Below are 22779 nucleotides of genomic sequence, written 5' to 3' on the forward strand. Positions count from 1 at the left end.
TTCTCTCTCTCTCTCTCTCTCTCTCTCTCTCTCTCTGCCCCTCCCTCGCTTGTGCTCTCCCTCTCCAAAGTAAATAAACGTTAAAGATAAATAAATAAGGACACAGAAGCAAAGCATTATCTTAGCGTTAAACAACTTGGAAAGTAAGGAATTTACTGGGAAATCCAGTTTCCTGGGCAAAAGGATAGTGTTTCTGGTTATAATTATAGCACATCAAGAGCATCAGTGTCTTGATACAAGCATGCCCTCCCCCAGATGGAGCCAGCAACATTCCTCAGTTCTTCCAATGAATTTTTGCGCAGCCGCTGTCTGCAAAAGCTGTGGGAACCCCGCATGGTAATCTCTTATCTATCTTTTCAGGAGCCCCTGTCTCCTGGTCTTCTCTTACTTCTCAGGCCTCTCGGCCCCTCTGCAAAGTCTACGGGCTTGTCTTCCTCTCTCCATCTTACTCTGGCGCACATTTCCACCATTCATGGGCCACGAGTCCACCAGGTAATCTGAGGCCGGAAAAAAAAATCTCCCATTACCTTGTTATTTGAGCAATAATAAAGGTACGTGCAAAGTGCCATGGTGCCCACAGAGAAGAGGCCTTGAAGGTTATCCTGGCGGAAGCAACTTTTATCTGAGCCTTCCGGGTGGACACAGGAAAGGGCAATGCCGGCGAAGAGACTGGTAGAGAAACGGCTGGTGGGTAGGAATGCAGACTGAGCTCAGGGGAGGGTGCACGGAGAGGTGGAGAGGAAGCTAGGAAGTAAGGCCAGAGTAAGGGGAGGGGGCTTAGAATGGAAGGGGGAGATAAAGACAGATTGGGCAATGGGGAAAGGGAGGAGGCACAGACACAGCTGGAGGCCAGTGCAGGAAGGGCTCAGACGCTCACAAAGGCACTGGTCTGTCAGATTTCAAGCACTACGCATAGTCATTCAAAGCCAGGCAGGAGGACTGCAGGCATCTGAATTTCTCGGGGGTCTAAGGTGTAGATTCCTGAACCCTGCCCCTGCCCTGGAGAGTCACTCTGGGATGAGGTCCAAGAATTTAGCCTTGACCCAAACCTTTTCTGTCTCTTGCCCTACCACCCGTGGATCTAAAGGGTGAGAAAATGTGAGAATCTCTCCTTAACCTAGGAGCTGAAGGGCAAGGCATTTAACAGGTGTGGAAAATAGAGGCTCCTATTTGCCAGATAGGAATTTTGATTTATCCTTAGCAACCACCCTGAAGGTAAGCACCATTGTTATCCCCAGGGCATAGATGATAAAACAGGCTTAAGAGAGGTTAAGGAACTTGGGGGCCCAAGGCCATACAACTCATAATTACTACAGGTGGGATCCTCACCCAGCTCTGATTCTAGCTGGAGAACTAGCATAATTCAGTGGCCGAGCAAGTGGGCTTTGGAGCCGGGAATGCTTAGGTTTGAATACCGGCTCTACCCCATACTGTTTTCTAGGCCTTCCCTAAGACAGCGCAGGGCCCAGCACAACCCAGCAAGTGTGGGCCTGAGACCACTGCCACAGTCAGTGGTTTTCATAGGCCCCTCGAGATGGCACCAGAGATAGAAACTTCTAAGTTTGATTGGTGGTTAGAAAAGAGAAGTAAATCACAACACGCTGAGGCCCCTCCGCCTCAGGCAGAGGGGCCAGAGTGTGTGACTTCCGGGAAGTTCCCCAAACTATCTGAGCCTCAGTTCCTCATCTGTAAATTGGGGAAAATATCAGTTGCCATGAGGATTAAATAAGATAATATCCTCAGGACGGTTTCTGGTCTGAAGTAAGCACTTGAGGATAACTAGCTATAGTATTATTATTATTATTATTATTATTATTGTTACAGTTTTGGCTAATTCGTACCTACCCAGTCCAGTCAGATCTCCGTTTTCTAACTGGTCTTTGAGCACTGGAGTGAGAGCCTCTCTTGTTTGAACCCCAGATGTATCCTTATTTGGTCTCTGACCGAAATCATCTAAGCAGAACTAATGCCACCATTTCTTTTGAAACCGGAATAGGTAATGTTCTCATGGCTTCTGTTGCAGGAAGCTGGTTCTTCCCACTCTCTTTGAAAAAACGGATTTAAAGGGTTCGTAAATATTATGTGTCAATTCTATCTCAATAAAGTTGGACACAAATACAGCTTTGAGGTGCCGTTGACAAAAGAATGGACTCTTTAAGCCTCCCAAATGTTATCACACATAGTTTACAGTTCAAATAGTACGAAATGAAATGGTGAGGAAACAGAATGACCCGCAGCAGCTTCTTGCCTCGACCATCCCCACCCTCCTGGGCCAGCTCGCCAGTCCTCGGTCCTCCTTACCTCTCGCTGGATCTTCTGGTGCTTATCTCCACCTATCTTGTGTTTCTAGCTCTTAATTCTTCCATTTAAAAGATTTTTTTAATTTTTTTTTTTTTTTTTTTGAAAGAGAGAGAAGGAGAGAGAGAATCCCAAGCAGGCTCTGCGCTGTCAACACAAAGTCCGATGCGGGGCTCGAACCCACGAACCGTGAAATCGTGACCTGAGCTGACGTCAGACGCTCAACCGACTGAGCCACCCAGGTGCTCTGATTCATCCATTTTAGACACTATCTGTGGACTTCCTAGCAACACAGGCAAGGAGTTAGGTCTTTAACACCCCCACCCATTCCATTCTTGGGGTTTACTTTTGTCACTCTTGCCCCATGATTGATAGTGGTTGCAGAATTGTGACTAGGTAAGCATTGTTCACCGCAGAGCTTGCTCATGTAGTCCGATGGCACTCGTTTCTGTCCCCTGACCCCCCGGGGTTTAATTTCTTCTCCTTCTCTTCCTGTGCTGCCCGCCACGATCACTCCTCCACTCCGCTCCAGTGCTCTGGCATGACAGTTAGTGCCGTTTCCCTCGGCTACCTCCTTGACCTGTCATACGCTGCTGTCCTGGAAGCTTCCTTCGCTGCTTCCTGGGCTGGGGTTTTCCTGGCTCCCTTCTCTTCTTGCTTTCTTTACTCTCTCTCTTAATCTGCAGTTAAGAATCCCTTTCTAATATTAAAAAATAGAATGGCCTTCGGACCTGCTCGTGATCGTAGGGATCCTTTCGATATCTATTAATTGGGACAAAAAATACAGAAAGACCAAAAGTTACTATGAAGGCACTCCTGCTCTTAAGTGAATTTGTGTTTTACTCACAATAGCATCTATGAACGTGTGAAAGCCTGTTCAAAGTTTAGGCTTAGGGTTAGTTCAATCTAGCTTCAATGTCTGGTCTTCCATTTGTCACCTCGCCCCCTCAACTTGCCGTGAGACAACCCCCTCTCTTGACTTTCTATTCAGTTCCTGTGCCCTAGCAGAGACTTAAGTACTGGTTTAAGGCCCACCTTGCAGGTGCACGTGACCATGGCTGGCCAATCAGGGTCTCCTCCTGCCAGATACAGGGTCCAAGCAGACCAATCAGAGGCTTTTTGAAGACTGGCTTTCCTTTATGAGGCTTGCTCAACCTCAGTGGAGAGTTGGAGTTACTAAGGACTATCTTTGCAGTCTTGGGGCATCCATCCTGAAGCCTGAAGCCGTCATGGAGGAAAGCACAACTGAGGGATAGTTGGGGAGAGAATGACGTTTGAGCGCTAGATGCGGCCAGCTTGAAGGTCTTAGGCTTCCCGGTTATGTGAGCCGATACACCGTATGACATTTTTGGCTTAAGCATATTTTAGTTGGATTTCTTTCACTGGGAGCATAAAGAGCGGCGACTGATATCCTGTCTTTGTGAACTTGGGCAGGTTATACAAGCGGTGCGTACAGACTTGGACCGTGACAACGCAGCTCCCACTGGGTCCCCTATGGCTGCCCTGTTATCAGCCTGAGCCTGAGACAGCTTGACATTGAATAGCCCGTTTTAGGGACTGGAGGAAACGACTTACCATGAGTCACTGCCCTAAAATATGCTTTCTACCCACATGCCCGGTGCCTGGAATTCTGTGGTGATGGTGGCATTCGTCAGGGTTAACCATGGCTCTCTTCAAACGGTTCTCCTTTGGAGTGTGAAGTCTGCGATATTTAACTTGTAGAAGTCCTTTCTTCTGGAGGTCCCTCTGGCAGGCAGTGGATCCAGGATGCGGTGTAGACAGACCTAGGTACACATCTCAGTTCCCAATGGCACAGTCCCTTTGCAGCTTTGCGGGCAAACCCCTAGCACTGTGTGCTGACCTTTAGGAGGTCAGTCTGTATCACATAAGGAATCCGACGCAGAGAGTGAAGAAATGGTCTCAGATTCACCCAGTAATCTCCCTGAGTCAGCCCTGAGGGCAGGGCCTGGCCCTAGGCGTTGGGAAGAGGAAGGAGATGTGATTCTTGTCTTGTCAGGGCTCCTGACCTGATAGAGAACTGCGGTTGAGTCTTCACATGGACGGACGCTGTCTTTCACTCTGCGCCATTCGTAGGTGACGCCTAGAAGAGCAGGGCCACCGTGTTGTAGCCTCTGACCCAGGACTCTGTCACATTCTGGGAGAGAGAATTATGGGCCCTCCCCGCATCCCCGCTCCTGCTGTGTCTCCTCGTGGCCACAGTGTACTTTCCCATCCCCTGGCTTGGGGCTTGGGGCTGGTTCCGTGCTTAGGCTCGAAGAGGCCCGATGGCTCTTTTGCTTGCTCTCTTACGCTTCTCTTGGGTAGCCGCTGCCTCTTCAGCCTGGGTCCCGGCAGCAACACAGGGAGAAAAGACCAGCCGTGAGAAGCAGCGCCGATCCAGCCAGCAGGGCATTAAAGTACAGCGGTAACGGCCAACCTGTGAGAATCGGTTTCCCAGCCTCCTCTGAGTTTTGAGGATGGTCTATTAGTTAGCACTGTTGTGGCAAAAGATAACAGATACATGGATTCCCTCCGTTATCAGGTTACGTACAGGTTCAGCTGCTGCAGTAGAGACCCAACACAACAGTGGTTAAGTGATTTTTTTTAATTCTTTTTTTTTAATCCTTTTTTTCGGGGGGCGGGGGGGAGAGTGCAAGCGGGGGAGGGGCAGAGAGAGTGGGGCAGAGGATCCAAAGCGGGCTCTGCGCTGACAGGCTGACAGCACAGAACCCGATGTGGGACTCAAACTCACGAACCCCCGAGATCGTGACCTGAGCTGAAGTTGGATGCTTAACCGACTGAGCCACCCAGGCGCCCTTTAATTCTTTTTGTTTTTAAATGTTTATTTATTTTTGAGACAGAGACAGAGATTGAGTGGGGGAAGGGCAGAGGGAGACACAGAGTCTGAAGCGGGCTCCAGGCTCCGAGCCGTCCGCACAGAGCCCGATGTGGGGCTTGAACCCACGAACGGTGAGATCCTGACCTGAGCCGAAGTCGGACACCTAACCGACTGAGCCATCCAGGCGCCCCAACAGTGGGTTAAATTAAAAAACAGCTTCTTGGGGGCACCCGGGTGGCTCAGTCGGTCAGGTGTCTGACTTTGGCTCAGGTCACGATCTTGCCGTTCATGGGTTCGAGCCCCACGTCGGGATGTGTGCGGACGGCTCAGAGCCTGGAGCCTGCTTCACGTTCTGTGTCTCCCTCTCTCTCTGCCCCTCCCCTGCTCATGCTCTGTCTCTGTCTCTCAAAAATAAGTAAACATTGAAAAGAAATTTTTTTAAGAAGCAGCTTCTTGATCTCTCATATGATAATCCGGTTAAGTACTGGATCTGGGGCTGGTTCGGTGGCTCTTATGTCAGGGAGCCAGGCTCCTTCTGTTTTCCTGCTCTACCACCCTGGGGTGTAGCCCTCATCCAGACGAGGCCTTTGTACCGTTGAAATCTTCATTTCCTCCACAGTGTGGCGCCAGACCGCTCTCTGCCGCTGCCCTGGAAACACACGCAGCCTAAGCACCATTCCTGCCTCTGCTCTGGGCCTCGGGACTTTTCTTCTTCTTGAATGAGTGTGCTCCCGCCCCCCAGCTGGTGCTCCACGCCATCCCCCAGGTCTCAACAACATACCCCCACCAGGACCACAGGAGCCAGAGCTGGTCGTGCCTGGTGGTCCTCAGGACTGAGAGGCCCTGACCTCCGTGGGGGCAGGAGCCGGCCAGCATGACCAGCCGGGACTCCCAGGTTAAGAATCCAGTTGAGCCTCCTGGTCATCCTCAATCTGCTCTGCCCTTCGTCTCCCACCCCCAAATCCCTGCCGACCTCCAGCCCTGAAGAAGCCGGAGAACCTCTGCTTCCCCCACCTCCCCGTCCGCCTTGTCCTACTTCAGTCGTTTGGTGAGCATAAAAAGGCCTGTCAAAGTGGTCCCTCTGTTTGGGGGATGGGCTCAGGAGGGGTGGGCATGTGGGTTCGGAGGGTGACAGATTCTTTCTCCAAATGCTCGCCAGGCTCCTCCGAGCCCTCTTCTTGATTCGACCTTGCTTGGCCTGTGAAGACTTGAACAAACACGGACGTGGTTGCTGGCAGCTCGTGGCCGCATCCCTAGTAGGACCCTAGCCTCCCTTAAAGTGCCTGCCTGCAAAACTCCCGGCTGTCTAAAGGATTGGCTGCTGAGTCCAGCCAACGCTGGACTGAACCACCCAGGTGCCCCAACAGCCTTTGAAATTAAATTATTTTCAGGATCAGCTTTTTAAGTAAGCATCCCAGGGATGTTTGCGTATAGAGGTCCAAAGGCTGTATTTTGAGAAATCATGTTTCCCTGTGGAGATCTTTTCTCTGGCAGCCCTTTTGAATGGGGGCTATGTTTTCTCAGATACTGCATTGCCAATAGTCCATCCAGCTTTAATTCCAGTGAGAACGTTCCAGAGATGAAACTAAGAATCAACTCCAGGCGCTTCTCCAGTCACCTCTGGGGATGAGTGTATGTCGTCAGCATCCAGCGCCTCACCTGCTGCCCAGCTAGAATGACACCTTTCAGGGTTTCCGACTTAGAAACGCGACCACCAGGTTACTCCACGTGGACACCACCCCCCTTTCACAAAGCCTTTGAACACCCACCCATCAGGAGGGGTTTGCTGGATGATGTTGGTTGGCTCTTGACACTCATTTCTAGCCCCTTCTTTGCAGGTCCTGGAAACCCACGAACCATCGTTCACAGATTCCCTCGACAGCAGAATTGTGCCAATAAAGCGTACCTGTGTGAAATTTGGAAGGCGGAGGTGGAAGGAGGTGGAAGCCATGCTTTTCTCCTCTGTAGCAGCAGACATGCGGGCCGAATGTTGGAGTCCATACTCCCCACCAGTCAGGCTTGGGGCCATGGGGCTGTAGTGACCCCGGCAGTGGCTTCCCGAAGTTTCCTGACTGAGTGGCAGCAGCAGCTTTGAATCTATGGAGAGCAACTGTGGTAAAGTAACCTGAGAGCTAGTGGTGCGATTCCCCCCTGGCCCTGACCTTCACCACCGCGAGCCCCACCAGTGGTGAGCACCAATTGCTTGTATGACCTTTGTGTGTGTGTGTGTGTTTGCAATATCTAGAATGGTTTGTTTTCCTGGCTATGGTAGTTTTAAAATATGTTCACAAAACTGAGGGTTGATGGGGGGTGGGAGGGAGGGGAGGGTGGGGGATGGGTATCGAGGAGGGCACCTTTGGGATGAGCACTGGGTGTTGTATGGAAACCAATTTGACAATAAATTTCATATATTGAAAAGAAATAAAGATCTACTGAATGAGTGCTGGAAAAAATAAAAAAATAGAATAAAATATGTTCACAAATTCTTTGACTCTTCTCTATTTTTTTTTAACGTTTATTTATTTTTGAGACAGAGAGCATGAACGGGGGAGGGGCAGAGAGAGGGAAACACAGAATCCGAAGCAGGCTCCAGGCTCTGAGCCATCAGCCCAGAGCCCGATGCAGGGCTTGAACTCATGGACCGCGAGATCGTGACCTGAGTTGAAGCCAGGCGCTTAACCGACTGAGCCACCCAGGCACCCCGACTCCTCTCTCTTTAAAAGGTGGGGTCTAAATTCCCACCCCTTGAATGTGAACTGGATTTAGTGACTAAGTCCCTGCTAAATGCTGCTCTGTGCCGTCTGAGGTGAGGTCATAGGAAGGATACCTTCTGTCATTTCTGTCTCAGATCACTCACTCTGGAGGTACCCAGCCATCATGCTGTGAGGACATTCAGTCAAACAGCATGTGGGCAGGCTCATATGGCAGGGATCTGAGGCCTCCCTCCAACCCCTTTGACAGCCATGTTAAGTGAGTGAACCACCTTGGAAGTGGACCCTTCCGACTCAGTCGAGCCTTCAGATGACTGCAGCCCTCTGGTATCTTGAGAATCTCACAAAAGACCCAGGGGCAGAAGTGCCCAAGCTATTCCCGAAATTTTGCCTCAAAACTTTTGAGGAATGGGGCGCCTGGGTGGCTCAGTTGGTTGAGCGTCTGACTTTGGCTCAGGTCATGGTCTCACCATTCATGGCTTCGGGCCCCGCATTGGGCTCTGTGCTGACAGCTCAGAGCCTGGAGCCTGCTTCATATTCTGTGTCTCCCTCTCTCTCTGCCCGCATGCTCTGTCTCTCTCTCTCCCTTTCTCTCAAAAATAAACATTAAAAAAATTAAAAGAAATACGGCAAGGTAGCATTCGAGACTGATAAGTATTGTGCAAATTTGAGGTCGTGTTATAGAAACAACATTTTCTAAGCTTCACTTCATGAACCACATTTGAGCTAATGGAAATATTCCAAAATAGGAGAATGGAGTTGCCTGGAATCCCGGCCCACACTTCGGGAAGCCCAACTATGCACAGATGGGTCTTCTTGGTTTCTCGTCAGCTCTGTCTCTGTGTCCACCTCTCTTCTTCAAAAAGTCACCACCGGCCCCCGCTCCACCCAGCTCATTAAGGAGTTTGAGCTGGCATGAGGAGTTTCTGCCCTTGTGACCTAAGAGTGACTAAAGGGCCTAGTACTGCGCCTGGCTCAAAGCAGGTGCTCAACAAACAGTAGCTGCCACCATCCTCATCGTTATAATTATTGATTCTTTGATGGTAACCATGGCTTAGACGTCTCTGTACCCCTGCACCCTGCAGCAGGGCAGTATAACTGTCAGCAGGGTTTGGAGTTAACAGGCCTGGATTAAACCCCTACCTGGCAGTTTTGGATTTGCAGCCTTGGGCACCTGAACAGGGTACCTACATCCTTTAAGCCCTGTCCCCTTATCTGCCAGATGGGGATAATAAAGTATGTTTTCACGGACTGTTGGGCTAAATTAAGACTGCAAAACGCCCAACCCAGGCCTTGACACCAAGTAAGCAAATAGTAAACTAGGTGCTGCTGCCGCTTCCGATTACTGTTACTCTCTAGTCTTGTGCTTTCAACACACTTATTTGTTGGCTCACTGAAGTCACCACACAGAGACAGACACTCGGTGGCCATTCTCACTAAAACGCTGGGGGCACGGGAGCAGGCACCAGGAGAACAGGTGTCCTTGCCCAGCAGCAGCAAACTAATAAAGCCGAAGAGGCACTGATGGGCCAATCACCCCGCTTGGAACCGTTCCTACCAACCCTGCCAAACCTGCTGGGCTGTGCCCCAGTCCTACTGTCCCCTCGGGGGACTCTGTTGGTGGCCAGCGGTTGGTGCCATATTCCATCACCTATCGCTAAGCCACCAGCATTTATTTGGGGGCATTTAAAGAGACTGTCAGGGGCACCTGGGCGGCTCAGTCGGTTAAGCATCCGACTCTTGACTTCAGCTCAGGCTGTGATCTCACGGTCGTAAGATCGAGTCCCTCGCATCGGGTTCCACACTGAGCACGGAGCCCGCTTGGGACTCTTTCTCTCCCTCTCTCTCTGCCCCTCCCCCCTTGCTCTCTTTCAAAATAAACAGACATTAAGAAAAGAGATTATCAAACCTTGTTAATTCAGGATTTCTTTTATTCACTACTGTATTTTGACTCTGACGTCCTTTTTCTAAAACCTGTCATTCATGTACTCAGAAAGCATAGATGACTTCATTATTTTTAATGTTTATCTATTTTTGAGAGACAGTGTGTGAGCTGGGGGGAGGGACAGAGAGAAAGGGAGACAGAGGATCTGAAGTGGGCTCTGTGCTGACAACAGAGAGCCCAATGCAGGGCTCAAACTCCCACACCATGAGGTCACGACCTGAGCCAAAGTCGGATGCTCACTGGACTGAGCCACCCAGGCACCCCGACTCCTCCCAACATCCTAAATGTGACTGGTTAACGCCCTCCTCTGCAGAAGTGGAGGGATGTTTGCGTCTTCTGCACGTTGTGCTGCATTATCTCTTGGAATCGTGCAGCCCTGATCTGAGCTGGGTAGGAAAGCAGTGGTAGGTGTGGTGCTGGGCTGAACTGGAGAGAGCCCAGCCGCACGCATCCGACCCTCAGTGGGGTCAGCAGAGGCTAGTGGGGTACAGGTGAACAGTAAGTGCCCCCACCAATAAGTTTTCTGAAATAAAGGCCTGAGCAGGGCAGTCCTGGGTAATTACTGCTCTCACACATTCTTTACTCTAACCCTCCAGCATCTCCCTGCTAGCTCTCTGAGGGTGGGGACTTTTTTTTTTTTTTTTTTTTTTTAAAGAAAACAAACAAAAAAACCCAATGGGAATTATCTACTAGCTTGTAAGGTTGAGGAACACCCTACTTCCAACTACACATTTTGTGTCTGAGTTTGAGCTCTTGGGAAGAAAGACAGGCCTCAGCCCTACAGTGGAGGTCGGCTCAGCGATCCAAATATTCTGGCAACCCCAAAGACCTCACAGAGGGGCCAGAGAGAGATGATCCTCTATGGGCAGGGGGTCAAGCGCGTTGTGAATAACTGGTATTTGGTGAGCCAGGGGAGAGAGCACCAGAATAGGCTGTTAATTAACTTAATAGTCTAAGCCCCTTGAAGATACGTTTTCCAGTTTCCAGAGACTGACCGTATCAGGGAAATGACGGAAAGACGCCCCGTTCACCCTACTTTGCCCATACTGTGTCTTGTGGAAATACTGGCTACCACGAGGGACTCTGGCTTCAGTCCTGCTTCTCTCGCCTGTGGCCCCTGTTGTCTGTAGATAAATATTTAACCGTTTACGTTTTAATTCCTTACCACGTGGCTAGAATTGGTTATGGATTTATACATTTTAATATGAGAAAAACAAGTATTTGACAAGCAATGCTGAGAAGCCAGTATCGGAAAGTAAACTTTGTAGGTGGCCTGAGGCAGGACGGCGTTCACTCTGTGACAATCTCACATGCTGTCTCACTCTCGTCACCCAGCTCTTCAGTAGTGGAATCTGTGGTCCGAGTCTTCTCTGCTGTGGCTTTGCCAGCCTCCCTGGGAAAAGGAGGAGAATGCCAAGGCTTTGACTCTCGAAAGGAACAATTCAACTCTTCATAATTTCCTCATTTTAGAGAAAATCGTCCCCAATCACGTACCCTAGTTCCATGTTGAAAATCTCATCTTCATCAGAAGAATCCTTGTCGTGTAGCTTCTGTGCCATGTTTTTCTTGCGTGTGGCATTGAGAGGTCTGTACATGTCCCTAAGCCAAAGTGGCCTCCTTCTCCAGAAAAAGCCCTTCTAGAAACCAGAAAGGACAACGTTAGGTCTGTTTCCCCTGCCTTCTCCAGCCACGGTACTTTATCCTCCTCAGATTTACCTGATTGTCACTTTCCTCTGAGCATCTCTTACGCAGCAGAGATCCAAAGAAGCCCCTGGAAGGAAACACACACACAGACAATTAGTGATTCGTACCATTTTCCATGCCTCTCACAATGTATTTCTCCAGTCTTATTAGCAAGCAAAATCAACACAGACCTGGGATCTCAGAAATAATTCCATACATGCTGGGCTTTCAGAATTTTCCTGTGTCTGTCCATAATGGCCCCACAGTGTCCCTGGGAGACCTTTGTATGTAACTTGACATGAAGTATAGGCAGGATTTTCACCCTGCTCACCTTCTGGCCCTTGGCCAAGTGCCCTTGTGCAGTCAACAAACTGGGTGACCACACGGCAGAAGCACCTAACTCTCTCCAGAAGCATTTTACATCAGTCCCCGCCAGGCTTAGCCTCACAGGCATCATTTGCTGGCGGGTGGGGAGGTGTTTCTATTTTCCTAGCTGCTTTACCTTACAAGATGAATCGCACCGAGTGAATGCCTGAGTCCAACCAGCAGTTATCTAGCTCACTGACTTTCACACTGCAGGCAGATGAGTGAGTGAGTCGTGAAATCACCTGAAAACACACGGCTAGCGCTAAAACACAAAATACTCTTTTTGAATACAAACGGAATAGGGGGTACCTGGGTGGCTCAGTCAGGTGAGCAGCCCAAGTCTCGATTTTGCCTCAAGTGATGATCTCACAGATTGTGACATTGAGCCCTGTGTCTGGCTCTGTGCTGGTAGTGTAGAACCTGCTTGGGATTCTCTCTCTCTCTCTCTCTCTCTCTCTGTCTCTCTCTCTGCTCCACCCTCCCCCCCAAATAAATAATAAACTTAAAAAAAACAGAACAGAAAGAATCAGAGTGTATGGTAAGTTTGTTTTAGAAGGTACTTATGTCTATACGGTATGTGTGCACTGAGTTGTGACATAAAATGCAGTTCACAGCCCAAGAACAGTGTAGTCAGAGACGTGCCCAACTGGAAAGGAACCATCTTCTTTCTGGTTCTAGTGGTACTAGTGATACAACCGTCCGGCAAGACATCTTCCTTTTCTCCTTCTCCATCTCATTATTATAAAAGGAAGAGATAAATGATTATCTAAGGTCTCTCCCAGTTCAAATTCTATTGGGTCTGGATAAAGGGAATGGAGAGCGGGGCCTCGAAAACCAGAAGGAGGAAGAAGGAAGTTTTCCCCCTACTTTACGGGGGGGACTCATGTATTCTACCCTCCATCATGCTTGAAGACTAGCCCCTTCACCCCACGACTTTTGGCCCTCCCTATCCCTTCTCCAGAGCCTCTGAGAAGGTCTGTGGCCAGGCCTGATGCCCACCGCCAGCGGGAACGGGTCTGAACATTTCCACCCCCATCCCCCCACGATCTTTCTTTAAAGGTCTAGTGAGCAGGTGCTCTGTGCCAGTCCCATTCTAACTCGGGTTTGGCTGGGCAGCTAACTTTGCTGGATCCAGGCAAAGCATTAGGCCAAATATGTATTCTTTCTGCCTTTGGTGATTTCCTGGCTGTAAGACAAGGGGATTGAAATAGATGAGTTTGAAAATCTAGTTCTAAAATTCTACTTTAACGATTGCCAGACTAATATTTACCTTGAGCTTCCTTCTTTACCTTCCTTGGCTGCTGTTCTATGAGAATAAATCTGTTTTGGAAGAAAACATGATCACAGTTACCCATCACAATAACCACTCCCTCCACATCTTTATTCATTCCTTTGCATTTTAGGTCTTATCTACCCAGTGAGATGATAACTTTTCCTAGGACAGGAATTTGTTGAATAGTCCTTTGACTCTTCAATAACACCTAACTCGCGTGCAGCTGGTAATACATTTTACTGACTGCCTCAGATAACATTCAACAGGTAATTCCTAATAAAAATTCTTGGGAGGAGGAAAAGAAAAGTGTCTACCAGAAACCTAAACAGCAGCACTGTTTTAAAATCAAGGACAAGAGTAGGATGTCTGTTATCACTGCTGCTATTCATTGGTGTTGAGGGGGTCCTAACTGATGCACTGGGAAAAAATGGAGTCGTGGAAAGGAAGAACTAAGACGTATTTGCATACGAAATTACAGACAAACTAAAAGGCCCAAGAGAATCAACTAAAATTTTATTGGAAGAAACATGAGAATTCAGCAAGATGGCTAGATATATATAAAATCAAGAGATCAACATGTAAACCTCAATGACTTTCCTATGTTCCATAAACAATTAATCAAAAAACGGAAGAATTATCCCATTTACAATTATCAATAAAAAGGCATAAAGTACCTAGGAATAAACTTAGCAAAGAATGGGTAAGACCTATGAGATGAAAACACTAAAGCTCTTCTGAAGGACATTAAGAAGAAACAAATACGTGATCTGAGACACTATTTTCCTGGAATAGTGTAAAGATGTCAGTTCCCTTCAAATTAACCTACAAATTCGAGGCAATCCCATTCAAATCCCAAGACAGTTTTTTAAACAAAAACTGGCCAGCTGACATTTGGTAGAGAAAATGTGCAAGCATAGCTACAAAATGGATGAAGAAGAAGATCACAGAGCAGACGTTAAAATACGTTCTTACAGAGCAACTGCAGTTAAGTATGTAGCGTGATACTGATACAGGAAAAGAAAACCAGGTTGATAGAATAGAGTCCAGATAAAAATAGTATTTTGGATCCATGAAGAAAGAATGAACCATTCAATAAAAGATTTTAAAGTAACTGGATCTTTATGCAAGGGAAAAAAGTTAGATCCCCTACCTCGACCGTACCAAAACACCAGACAGATTCCATACAGATTAAAAATAAATAAATCACAACAAATATTATAAGAGTACAGAAGAAAATATCAGAGACTATTTTTATACCATGAGGCGAAAAGGCCTTGTTAACGAGACCCATGTCCCATAAGCCATGAGGCAGATATGGTGACGGACTGTCCACACCCCCTGTTCATCGTAGTCCTTGCCCCCTTGATCCCCTGGATTGTTTGTCCTCTTCCTGTTGATTTATAAAACTCTCTTCATATGAAATATATTAATCCTTTCAAGGGCTTTCACTGAATTTCAATGTTTCAAATATTTGTCAGTGTTTTTATCGTGAAGGAGACGGAACAGTGGGATAGGAGCACAGGCTGACTGCAGGCACAGCTGGGTTCTGCTTTGGGTTTTGCCACAGGGGCCTTAAGCTGATCCCCTTCTATGTAGGAAAGAAGGATGGTGATATCATCCTCACAGGACTGTGGGGATTAAATCAGATGTCTGGTTTATTCCAAGCAGAAATCAGACAAGACGATCAAATCTATCAAATGTTTCTGCATGTGGTATCAGGTCACAAAGCTTTTTCTCACCACAAGATTATAAAAGTATTGATTCTATTTTCTTCTAGTACTTTGATGGGTTCTTGTTTCTCTTTTTTTACATGTACTGAAATATGTTTTTTTAAGGTGAGAAATAGGGATCTGTTGTTATTTTCCTCCCAAATAATTAAGCAGTTGTTCTATTACCATTTATTTATTTTCTTCCACTGATTTGAATACTAAAAGGTAACATTTCAATGTTTATTTATTTATTTTTGAGAGCGACAGAGAGAGAGAGTAAGAGTGAGAGAGGGGCAAAGAGAGAGAGACACACACACAGAATCCAGAGCAGGCTCCAGGTTCTGAGCTGTCAGCACAGAGCCCAACACAGGGCTCGAACTCCTGAACCATGAAATTATGACCTGAGCCAAAGTAGGACGCTTAACCAACTGAGCCACCCAGGCGCCTCTAAAAGGTAACATTTTAAAAGTCCTCGTCACCCATGGATCTGTCTATTGCTGGACTCTGTAGGCTACTTCACATAAATATTACGTTGCATTATTCCTCATTGTGAAATTGACACAATGCCTCATCTCTTCCTTTGAACATCATTATTGTCCACTACAGGAAAAAAACTGCATGGTCTCTGACCTCAAAAAGTGTATCATCTAAGTAGGGAGAGGAAATAATGAAACCACATAAAAAAATATAAACACAAGGTTAAACCACATAGGAATTTAAAACAGCAATAGGAGTTTATAGAACTTCCCAAAAGCAAAAGGCTGCAGGCCACCTCAAGATGCAGAGTACTGACTGGACAATGGCCAATGATTTCTCTTCCCAGAGGTCATGGTAAGTTGACCCCATGCTAGTTCCTAGGCTCTTAGGCTGAGAAATCAGACTCTGATCTCATCAAGAGAGAACGCACTTCTTTCTGCATGGAGGCAATATCACCTTACCAATGTCACAGGATTGATCAAAATCAGAATGTCAGGTCATGACTTGACAATAAGGAAAACATCCATTCCACAGATAGGGCATCTGTGTCCACATGATTGGGCATCACCTCCTGTGGAGACAGGCCTCTGTGGCACACTGAAGTATAATCAGAAGGCTATTTGGTGAGAAGAGAAGTGGAAGAAAAGTAATTAGCTGAATCCAGTGTTTCATGGAAAGGACGGAGGTAGCTAGATCCATCCATCTGCCCCGCGGGCACAGCCCGGCTGGTGGGCCTGACTCTCATCTGCTGCCTGAGGTGCCATCTCTACTCTTAGGCAAGGCTAGGTGGGCACTGCCCATGTTGGTCTCTTCCTCACCATTTCTATGCTTTTACTACTGACCAACCCTCCAGAAGACAGACATGTTTCTCCTTAGCAGTTAATACATCCAGTCAGGTTTTACTCAAATCTGATAGACCAGGAAGCCTTACATATCTCTGCTCTGATCCATGACCTTGATATTTCTCTCTTGAGGAGCTGCCTTTTAACAAACTGTTTAGCATATTTTTGTTATCAGGGGAGGGGAATGCATCACTGTAGACCCTAAGAAATGGTGACAATCTCACAGAAGGACTAGGTCCAGGAGTATTACAGTATTCGGGGAAGGCTTTGTGAAGAAAGATGAACTCGAGTTGGCTTTTGAAGGCTCACGGGACTTCCACCAGCAGAGTGAAATAAAGGAATTTCAAGTGGGCAAAGTCACCAACAAAAGTAGGAATGGGCATGGTCTGACTAGGGGATGGTGAGGGGCTGTTTTGGCTGAAATGGAGGGTTGCCATGACAGATGGCAATATATATATATCTCTATATATATATATATATAGATAGATAGATAGATAGATATAGATATAGATATATAATAAGCATATGTATATTTGAATAAATATATTGAATATATATTCAATTCATACATAATTGAATAAAAGGTAAACAGGCAAGCTCCAGGAATAGGCAACTGTAATTATGACACGCTCTGAGTAGCCTGATGCAGGATTTTAGCTGCAGGGTTTTAACTGAACCTGTTTACACAATGCCTTGCGAAGTGGGGGAGAGAGCTGTAGGCACATCTAATTAATCAACAAGATGACACTTTTATCTCTAAGCCATGCCCTTTCTTCCAAGATGACTGATAGCTCCATGAAGGTGAAGACTATTTCTCTCTCATCATTTTAGCCAACGAGGAAAGAAATCAGTGGTAGTAGGAGGATGACTGGTGAGTGCATCGAATCGACATCATTTTTTTGAGTTGAAGAAATTTTACTATCATGTCAACTGTGGCCTTCTTAGACCTAATGTCTCAGAACAAGCTAATGGCTTGTTATCTTGGTTACAATCCACAGATGTCTCCCGGCAGTGGGGTTCCTTTTAAAATCCCTGGAATATACTTTGCAATAAAAGGACAAAGCATATCTCAGTCCTCCAGACTGAAGAGGGATATCAGGTCGTGATAGGTGGGAAAGTGGCTTTGATTTTCAGTTTGTGGGTTCTGAATCTATTATAAAGAAGGAATATAGTCTGGGAATCTGAACTAATTGTTGTCCTTACCTCAGTGAGACAGAACACTATGATCAAAATCATCACTACTACAGTCACAGATATTGCCAAGATGAGTTTGTTGTTATAGCCATAGCCTGGAACTTCTTTTGTGAGCTAAAAAAAAGGGAAAGAACAATTTTTTTAGAAAACAGAGATAGGATGAAAGTTAACTATTCTTTAACGACTCTAAAACCCCATTCTTTCCGATGAATCGCTTATAGGTTCTTAAGGAATATACCAAATCTAATGTGATATGTAATCTTAATCATTAGCATTTTCTTCAAGACTTGATGTATCTTGTATGTTAGGTCCTCTTTTTGTCTCCTCTGGGAACAGCGGCACTGTTTCCTAAATGAGCAAAGTGGCAGATCACTGCCTTAGCCAAAATTATGTGGCCAAGACAAGACCCGGACTAGGAGCCCCTGGTCCTTGTGCTTGGGTCCATGTCCTAAACCACCTAAATGTCGAGACCCCACATTTGGGGATTTATCCTCACCTCCCTTGACTCCTGCCCTCTCTGTTCACTCTGGACTTCTGTGCTCTCATTGATATAATTCTCATTTTTCCATTGGTCCGTATCCCACTCTGCCTTGGACACCTTTACTTCTTGCTGCTCGCTGAGAAGCTTCATCAGGAGGCCTGTTCTGGAGATGAGCTTGGCACAGGCCAGCTGCACCTGGGTCTCAGAGCAGTCCATTTTCAAAGTCCGGATAACATGAGAAATGAGCCTTCTCACGTCATTGCTGGGGATGAGGGACTGTAGCTGCTGGTTTAACTGAATTTCAAACAGATCACCTGGGGACGAGAGCTTTGACACAGTGAAGCCTGTGGCTTTTGGGGGCAAGCCAGTGCCCGCATTGTGGTATTCCCGTTGTGTATCATTGGTTTGTTTAATGGTCGGCATAGAGTTGTCTGCAGTAACAGTAGAATTAGCAGTGGAAAGATTCTTACGGTCTGTGAATTCAGGGAGGGTTTGTTCTGGCACAGTAGTGTTTCCTGTAGAAATATTTTCTTCAGAAACATTTTGGGCAGTAGTGTTCTCTACAGTAGTGTTTTCTCTGTAAGTTCCTGAAGGAGCAAATAATTCTGGAAAAGGATTTTTCTGAGGACTCAGTTCTCCCGGAGATGAAAAATCCTCTCGTGAAGGGGAATTTATGAGGCTCCTGACTGCAGAGGATGGAGGCCTCTTTGCAAGCAGCTGTCTATTACTGAGTGAACTTTCCTTTCTGGACTTTCGATTCAGTTTGGCCTTGGGTGTTCTGTGGACCACACGGGAGCGACTTTTATGAAAGCGGTGTGTCTTTCTGGGGAGTGAGGCTGGTCTGAAAGCCTTCATATTTCTAACTCTAGCATTTGCATCTTCTAAAACAAAAATGGTGTACGTTAAGTCTTTTGATTCTTTTTTCACGTCAGGTGGGGATTTTGGAGCGGGGGTGGCAGAAGGCCTGCCCAAAGAGTATTGCTTCAGGAAAGAAGAGACCGCTGCCTTGTGCTCATCTACGAACGAAGGCTCTGTATTGAAGGAGCTTCCCACTAATTTGCTGGGCCTGTGCGCCACGGGAAGCTCCCCTGGGGATGGTCTCCTGAGCCTTCTTTCCTTGGGAGCGGGGGTGGCAGAAGGCCTGTCCAAAAAGTATTGCTTCATGAGAGAAGAGACCGCTGCCTTGTGCTCATCTATGAACGAAGGCTCTGTATTGAAGGAGCTTCCCACTGATTTGCTGGGCCTGTGTGCCACGGGAAGCTCCCCCGGGGATGGTGTCCTGAGCCTTCTTTCCTTGGCCATGTTCTCCACAGATGGCTGGGCGCTCTGTTTCCTCTGGATGTTCTGACGTCTCAGTTCTTTTAAGTGCCTTTTCCGTATGCCCTTTGGGCCCTTGATGACCTTGTTCACTCTCAGGAACTTTTTCCCCACACTCTCAACCTCGTCTAGGCTCTTCTCCTGCGGTTGGGCAGTTTCCAATTTCTTTGGAAAGATTTGACGTTTAAACTTGGGACCTAAAAGGCTGGAATGTATAAGCATGGCCATTTTTTCTTTCTTTTTCACGTCATCAATTTTTTCCTGAATTTCTGCATCTAACAAATTTTCCAGAAAGTAGAGTTTTCTCAGTTTATTCTTGTAAGTTGAATTGTTGGATCCAGGTTTAAGAGAAGGGTCCCCTGTGTCGTTCATCGAGTGACCCACGGGCTTGTCTCCCTCTTGCACATTTGAAAACAGAAGTTTAATGAACGGTAACAGCGTCGATTCTACGTCTTCTAGATTGCCCTCCGAGAAATAAGGCAATATGTAATTCAGTGCACTAATGACATCACTTTCGTCATTGAAGTCTAGCTGCTCGTTCATAAAGGCTGACAAACTGACACGATCTATGTCTGAGGACGCCTTCTCTGGCTCAATAGTCAGCTCCGTGCTGGCACTCTTCTTTCGAGCTGTCAATACCTTCATGAATGATCCCTCTGCCTTCCTTAGGTATACTTCCTGATCTGTCGAAGAAGAAGAAGAGATGAGTTTTGATAATGAAAGACTGACAGCACAGCTCTTCGTCAATGCACAGTCATATGTCCCAGTCAAGCAAATTAAGAATCAGCAAATACTTGAGCGCCATTTAGAGAGGAGACGAACTCAAACTTGGACCCACGATTGGCAACAACAAAAGGACAAAAAGATGTGTTTTGAAAAAGTAGCTATTTCCTCAGAACATTCCACAGTGTGAATAAGTATATTTAGAGTTATTCCATTGGTCCCTAAGGGCCGATTGCCCAGGCCTCAAGAAAAGCCAAGGCCGGAAGATACTCGGCTAAACTGTGTGCAGCTCTAGTGCGACTCCTGGCATTCACATACCCCACCCTGTCCTGCTTCGGGGGCAGAGGGAGCGCGAGTCTTCCTCCTTCTACGTCTTCAGTGGGCTTGAGTTCTTGCTACCATCACATATGCACGGGACAACACCCGTCACCAGCAGGCCCTCATCTGGACACGCCCTCTCCGCCCACCCACCAATTCCTTCGCTTGGTCCCTGCTCCCATATATCGCACCTCCCGTAACATAAGCTCTAGACAGAAAAAACTAAACACAAGACCCGCTAAGTCCACCCTGGTTCTTTGCTTAAATTTGGGCAGAGATGTGGGGTATAGGTTAAGAGATTTTCCAGCTATGAGAGAGATGCCACTGTGGGGCATTCAAAAAAATCAACGGAATGATACTTGAGGTTTTAAAATGCAGAAGGGATAAAGAAACTTTGGTCAAATGCCTACTTTGCTTTCATTTCCTTTCATTTCCAGATTTCTAGCTTTACTGAGAGAACCATCCAGAGCTTCCAACTACATGAAGGTCAAGCGTACAGCTTGTGTACACTGAACAGCACTGTGCAGCTGGGTTTTTCCAGAAGAATTAAAAGTATTTTTAGTGGTGCTGGTGAGAGTCGGAGGAGGAGGTGATAAAGGTCACGAGAGAGGAGGAGCAGCGGGCTGGCGGAGCGCCCAAAACGGGAGAGGAGACTCGAGTGCTAGGCTAAGGCACCTCTGATCTCATTTTTCCTCGCCTGTCAAAGGAGATAAAAAAAAAAAAAAATGCCTATTCTGCCCACCTCTAAGGGAGAAGGGAGTAAGATAATTGGTAAAACATTGTTTTGGAAAATAAGCAACACCACTTATAGAAGTAGCAAAGTGTAATTTATGCTGTGCCCTAGACCATTGACAGGGACCCATATTCAAGCTATCCAGGTGCAAAAGCACATTTTGGAAGTCACCAAGTTAGTGCCAATAAAACCTAAGAACAGAAAAATACCTAAAAGCACCTGTGTTTTGGATAGAAAAGCTTAAGATTCAGAACAAGAGTTGGACAGCCCAAGAATAGAAGAGCCCTCTCATCTGTTAGAACGGTTGGGTAGCAGCTTCTGGTTAGGGCACAGAAACACAGAGGCTCCAAATAAAACTTTTTCAGAAATCAGCATCACTTGTACTCTTACACACTTATAAAAACAACAAAATAAACAAAAAGGTATCTCCACCTGTCCTATAAGACAAAGGGCACCTGAGACCTAACGCACGTAAAATCAGCTTATAAGCTGTGATGTACTATGTGAACAGGTTTTCATTTGGGGGTGGGTAGTTGACTTAATAATGTAACTGAGAATCTGACTTTTCACAAAGGAATAGTTCTTAGAAATTTAGGGATCTGAACTCTGAATGAGTAAAAATAATGCAATGACATCATTAGTTTAAAAATTTACCATTGTTAGGGTGCCTGGGTGGCCCAGTCAGTTAAGCATCCGACTTTGGCTCAGGTCATGATATCACAGTTCAGCCCCGCATGGGGCTTGCTGCTGTCAGTGTAGAGCCTGCTTCGGATTCTCTGTCCCCCTCACTCACTCTCTGCCCCCTCCCAGCTCACGCACGTGCATGCTCTCTCTCTCAAAAATGAATAAACATTAAAAAAAATTATCATTGTTGATTAAAAATAAAAGTTAAACCACAAATAAAATAAAAATTTACAAATTTATCATCAGGCAATTAGGACTTACCACAACGTGTGCCATTTGTCAGACATGCACTGTCACAATGTAGCTTGACTGTCTTACAGACAACCTCAATAGTATTTTTAAATTGGCAGAGACAGCAGGCCATACGGCTAGGTAAAATCCTATAAATGGAAACACAGACAATTAAATTAGTGGTAAAGGAGTTACTCGAGTAGGTAGAAGAGGCGGGCCAAAGTCATCACAGGGCTGTGCAAAAAGGAATTCTTGAGGCACATGGCCTGGATGGTTGGGTAGGGACCAGTTGGCCAACTGCTGCTCTTGAATATTATAAATACACAGATAGAAGGACAGAGGTGCCCAACGGAAAGGTAAGGATGACATGGGGTATGGTACCCTTAGAATGAGATAGAGATTAGAACTGGGTGACACTGATCAGTAGTTTAATACACAGGTAACTCCTTCCAAGCCAAAAGTCTCACTTCGGGTTGAGAGCACACAGAAAGAGGGTAGACTTCTAAGAGTTTGAATAAATCTGAAATATGGCCCATACTGAGGATAAAAAGCAATCAACTTTGGCTCAGGTCATAATCTCGTGGTTCATGGGTTTGAGCCCCACATCAGGCTCTGTGCTGAGAGCTCGGAGTCTGGAACCTGCTTCAGATTTAACTTCCTCTCTCTCTACCCCTTCCCTGATCACTCTCTGTGTCTTAAAAATAAACAAATGTTAAATTTTTTTTTTAAAAAAGCAATCAATCAAAAACTAATCCATAATCTACACAAATGCTACAATTAGCAGACAAGGGCATTTAAAAAAGTTATTATAACAGTATTTCATATATGGAAAAAACCCCATGCCTCTCCTTAACTCAATGAATTGTGCAACAACTTCAAGTGGCCTAATATATGTATACTTAGAGTCCACGAAGGAGAGGAGATATAAAAAAAATTTGAAAAACTAATAGCCCCC

The 22779-nt window shown here is 46.4% G+C and overlaps 1 protein-coding gene and 1 long non-coding RNA gene across 6 annotated transcripts in view; both read right to left on the reverse strand.

Annotated features, from left to right (window-relative positions):
* Positions 1-9758: 9758 nt before the first annotated feature.
* Positions 9759-13468, reverse strand: LOC144615256 (uncharacterized). The gene is made up of 4 exons (XR_013553692.2): positions 13113-13468; positions 11510-11564; positions 11288-11430; positions 9759-11186 (listed from the first exon to the last, which is right to left on the reverse strand). It is a non-coding gene; the product is annotated as an uncharacterized LOC144615256 (long non-coding RNA).
* A 3770-nt stretch (positions 13469-17238) lies between these two features.
* Positions 17239-22779, reverse strand: part of LOC144615259 (uncharacterized) — a 41205-nt gene continuing 35664 nt past the window's right edge. For all 5 annotated transcript variants that reach the window (XM_081794718.1, XM_081794715.1, XM_081794717.1 and 2 more), the window contains 3 exons: positions 21855-21973; positions 17834-19818; positions 17239-17451 (listed from right to left, as the gene is read on the reverse strand). In XM_081794718.1, the coding sequence (XP_081650844.1) occupies positions 17239-17451; positions 17834-19818; positions 21855-21973 (2317 nt within the window). The remainder of the gene's footprint in view (positions 17452-17833; positions 19819-21854; positions 21974-22779) is intronic.

Source organism: Panthera onca (assembly GCF_046562875.1).
Source record: "Panthera onca isolate mPanOnc1 chromosome E1 unlocalized genomic scaffold, mPanOnc1 haplotype 2 h2.Chr16_ul_10, whole genome shotgun sequence".
NCBI lineage: Eukaryota > Metazoa > Chordata > Mammalia > Carnivora > Felidae > Panthera > Panthera onca.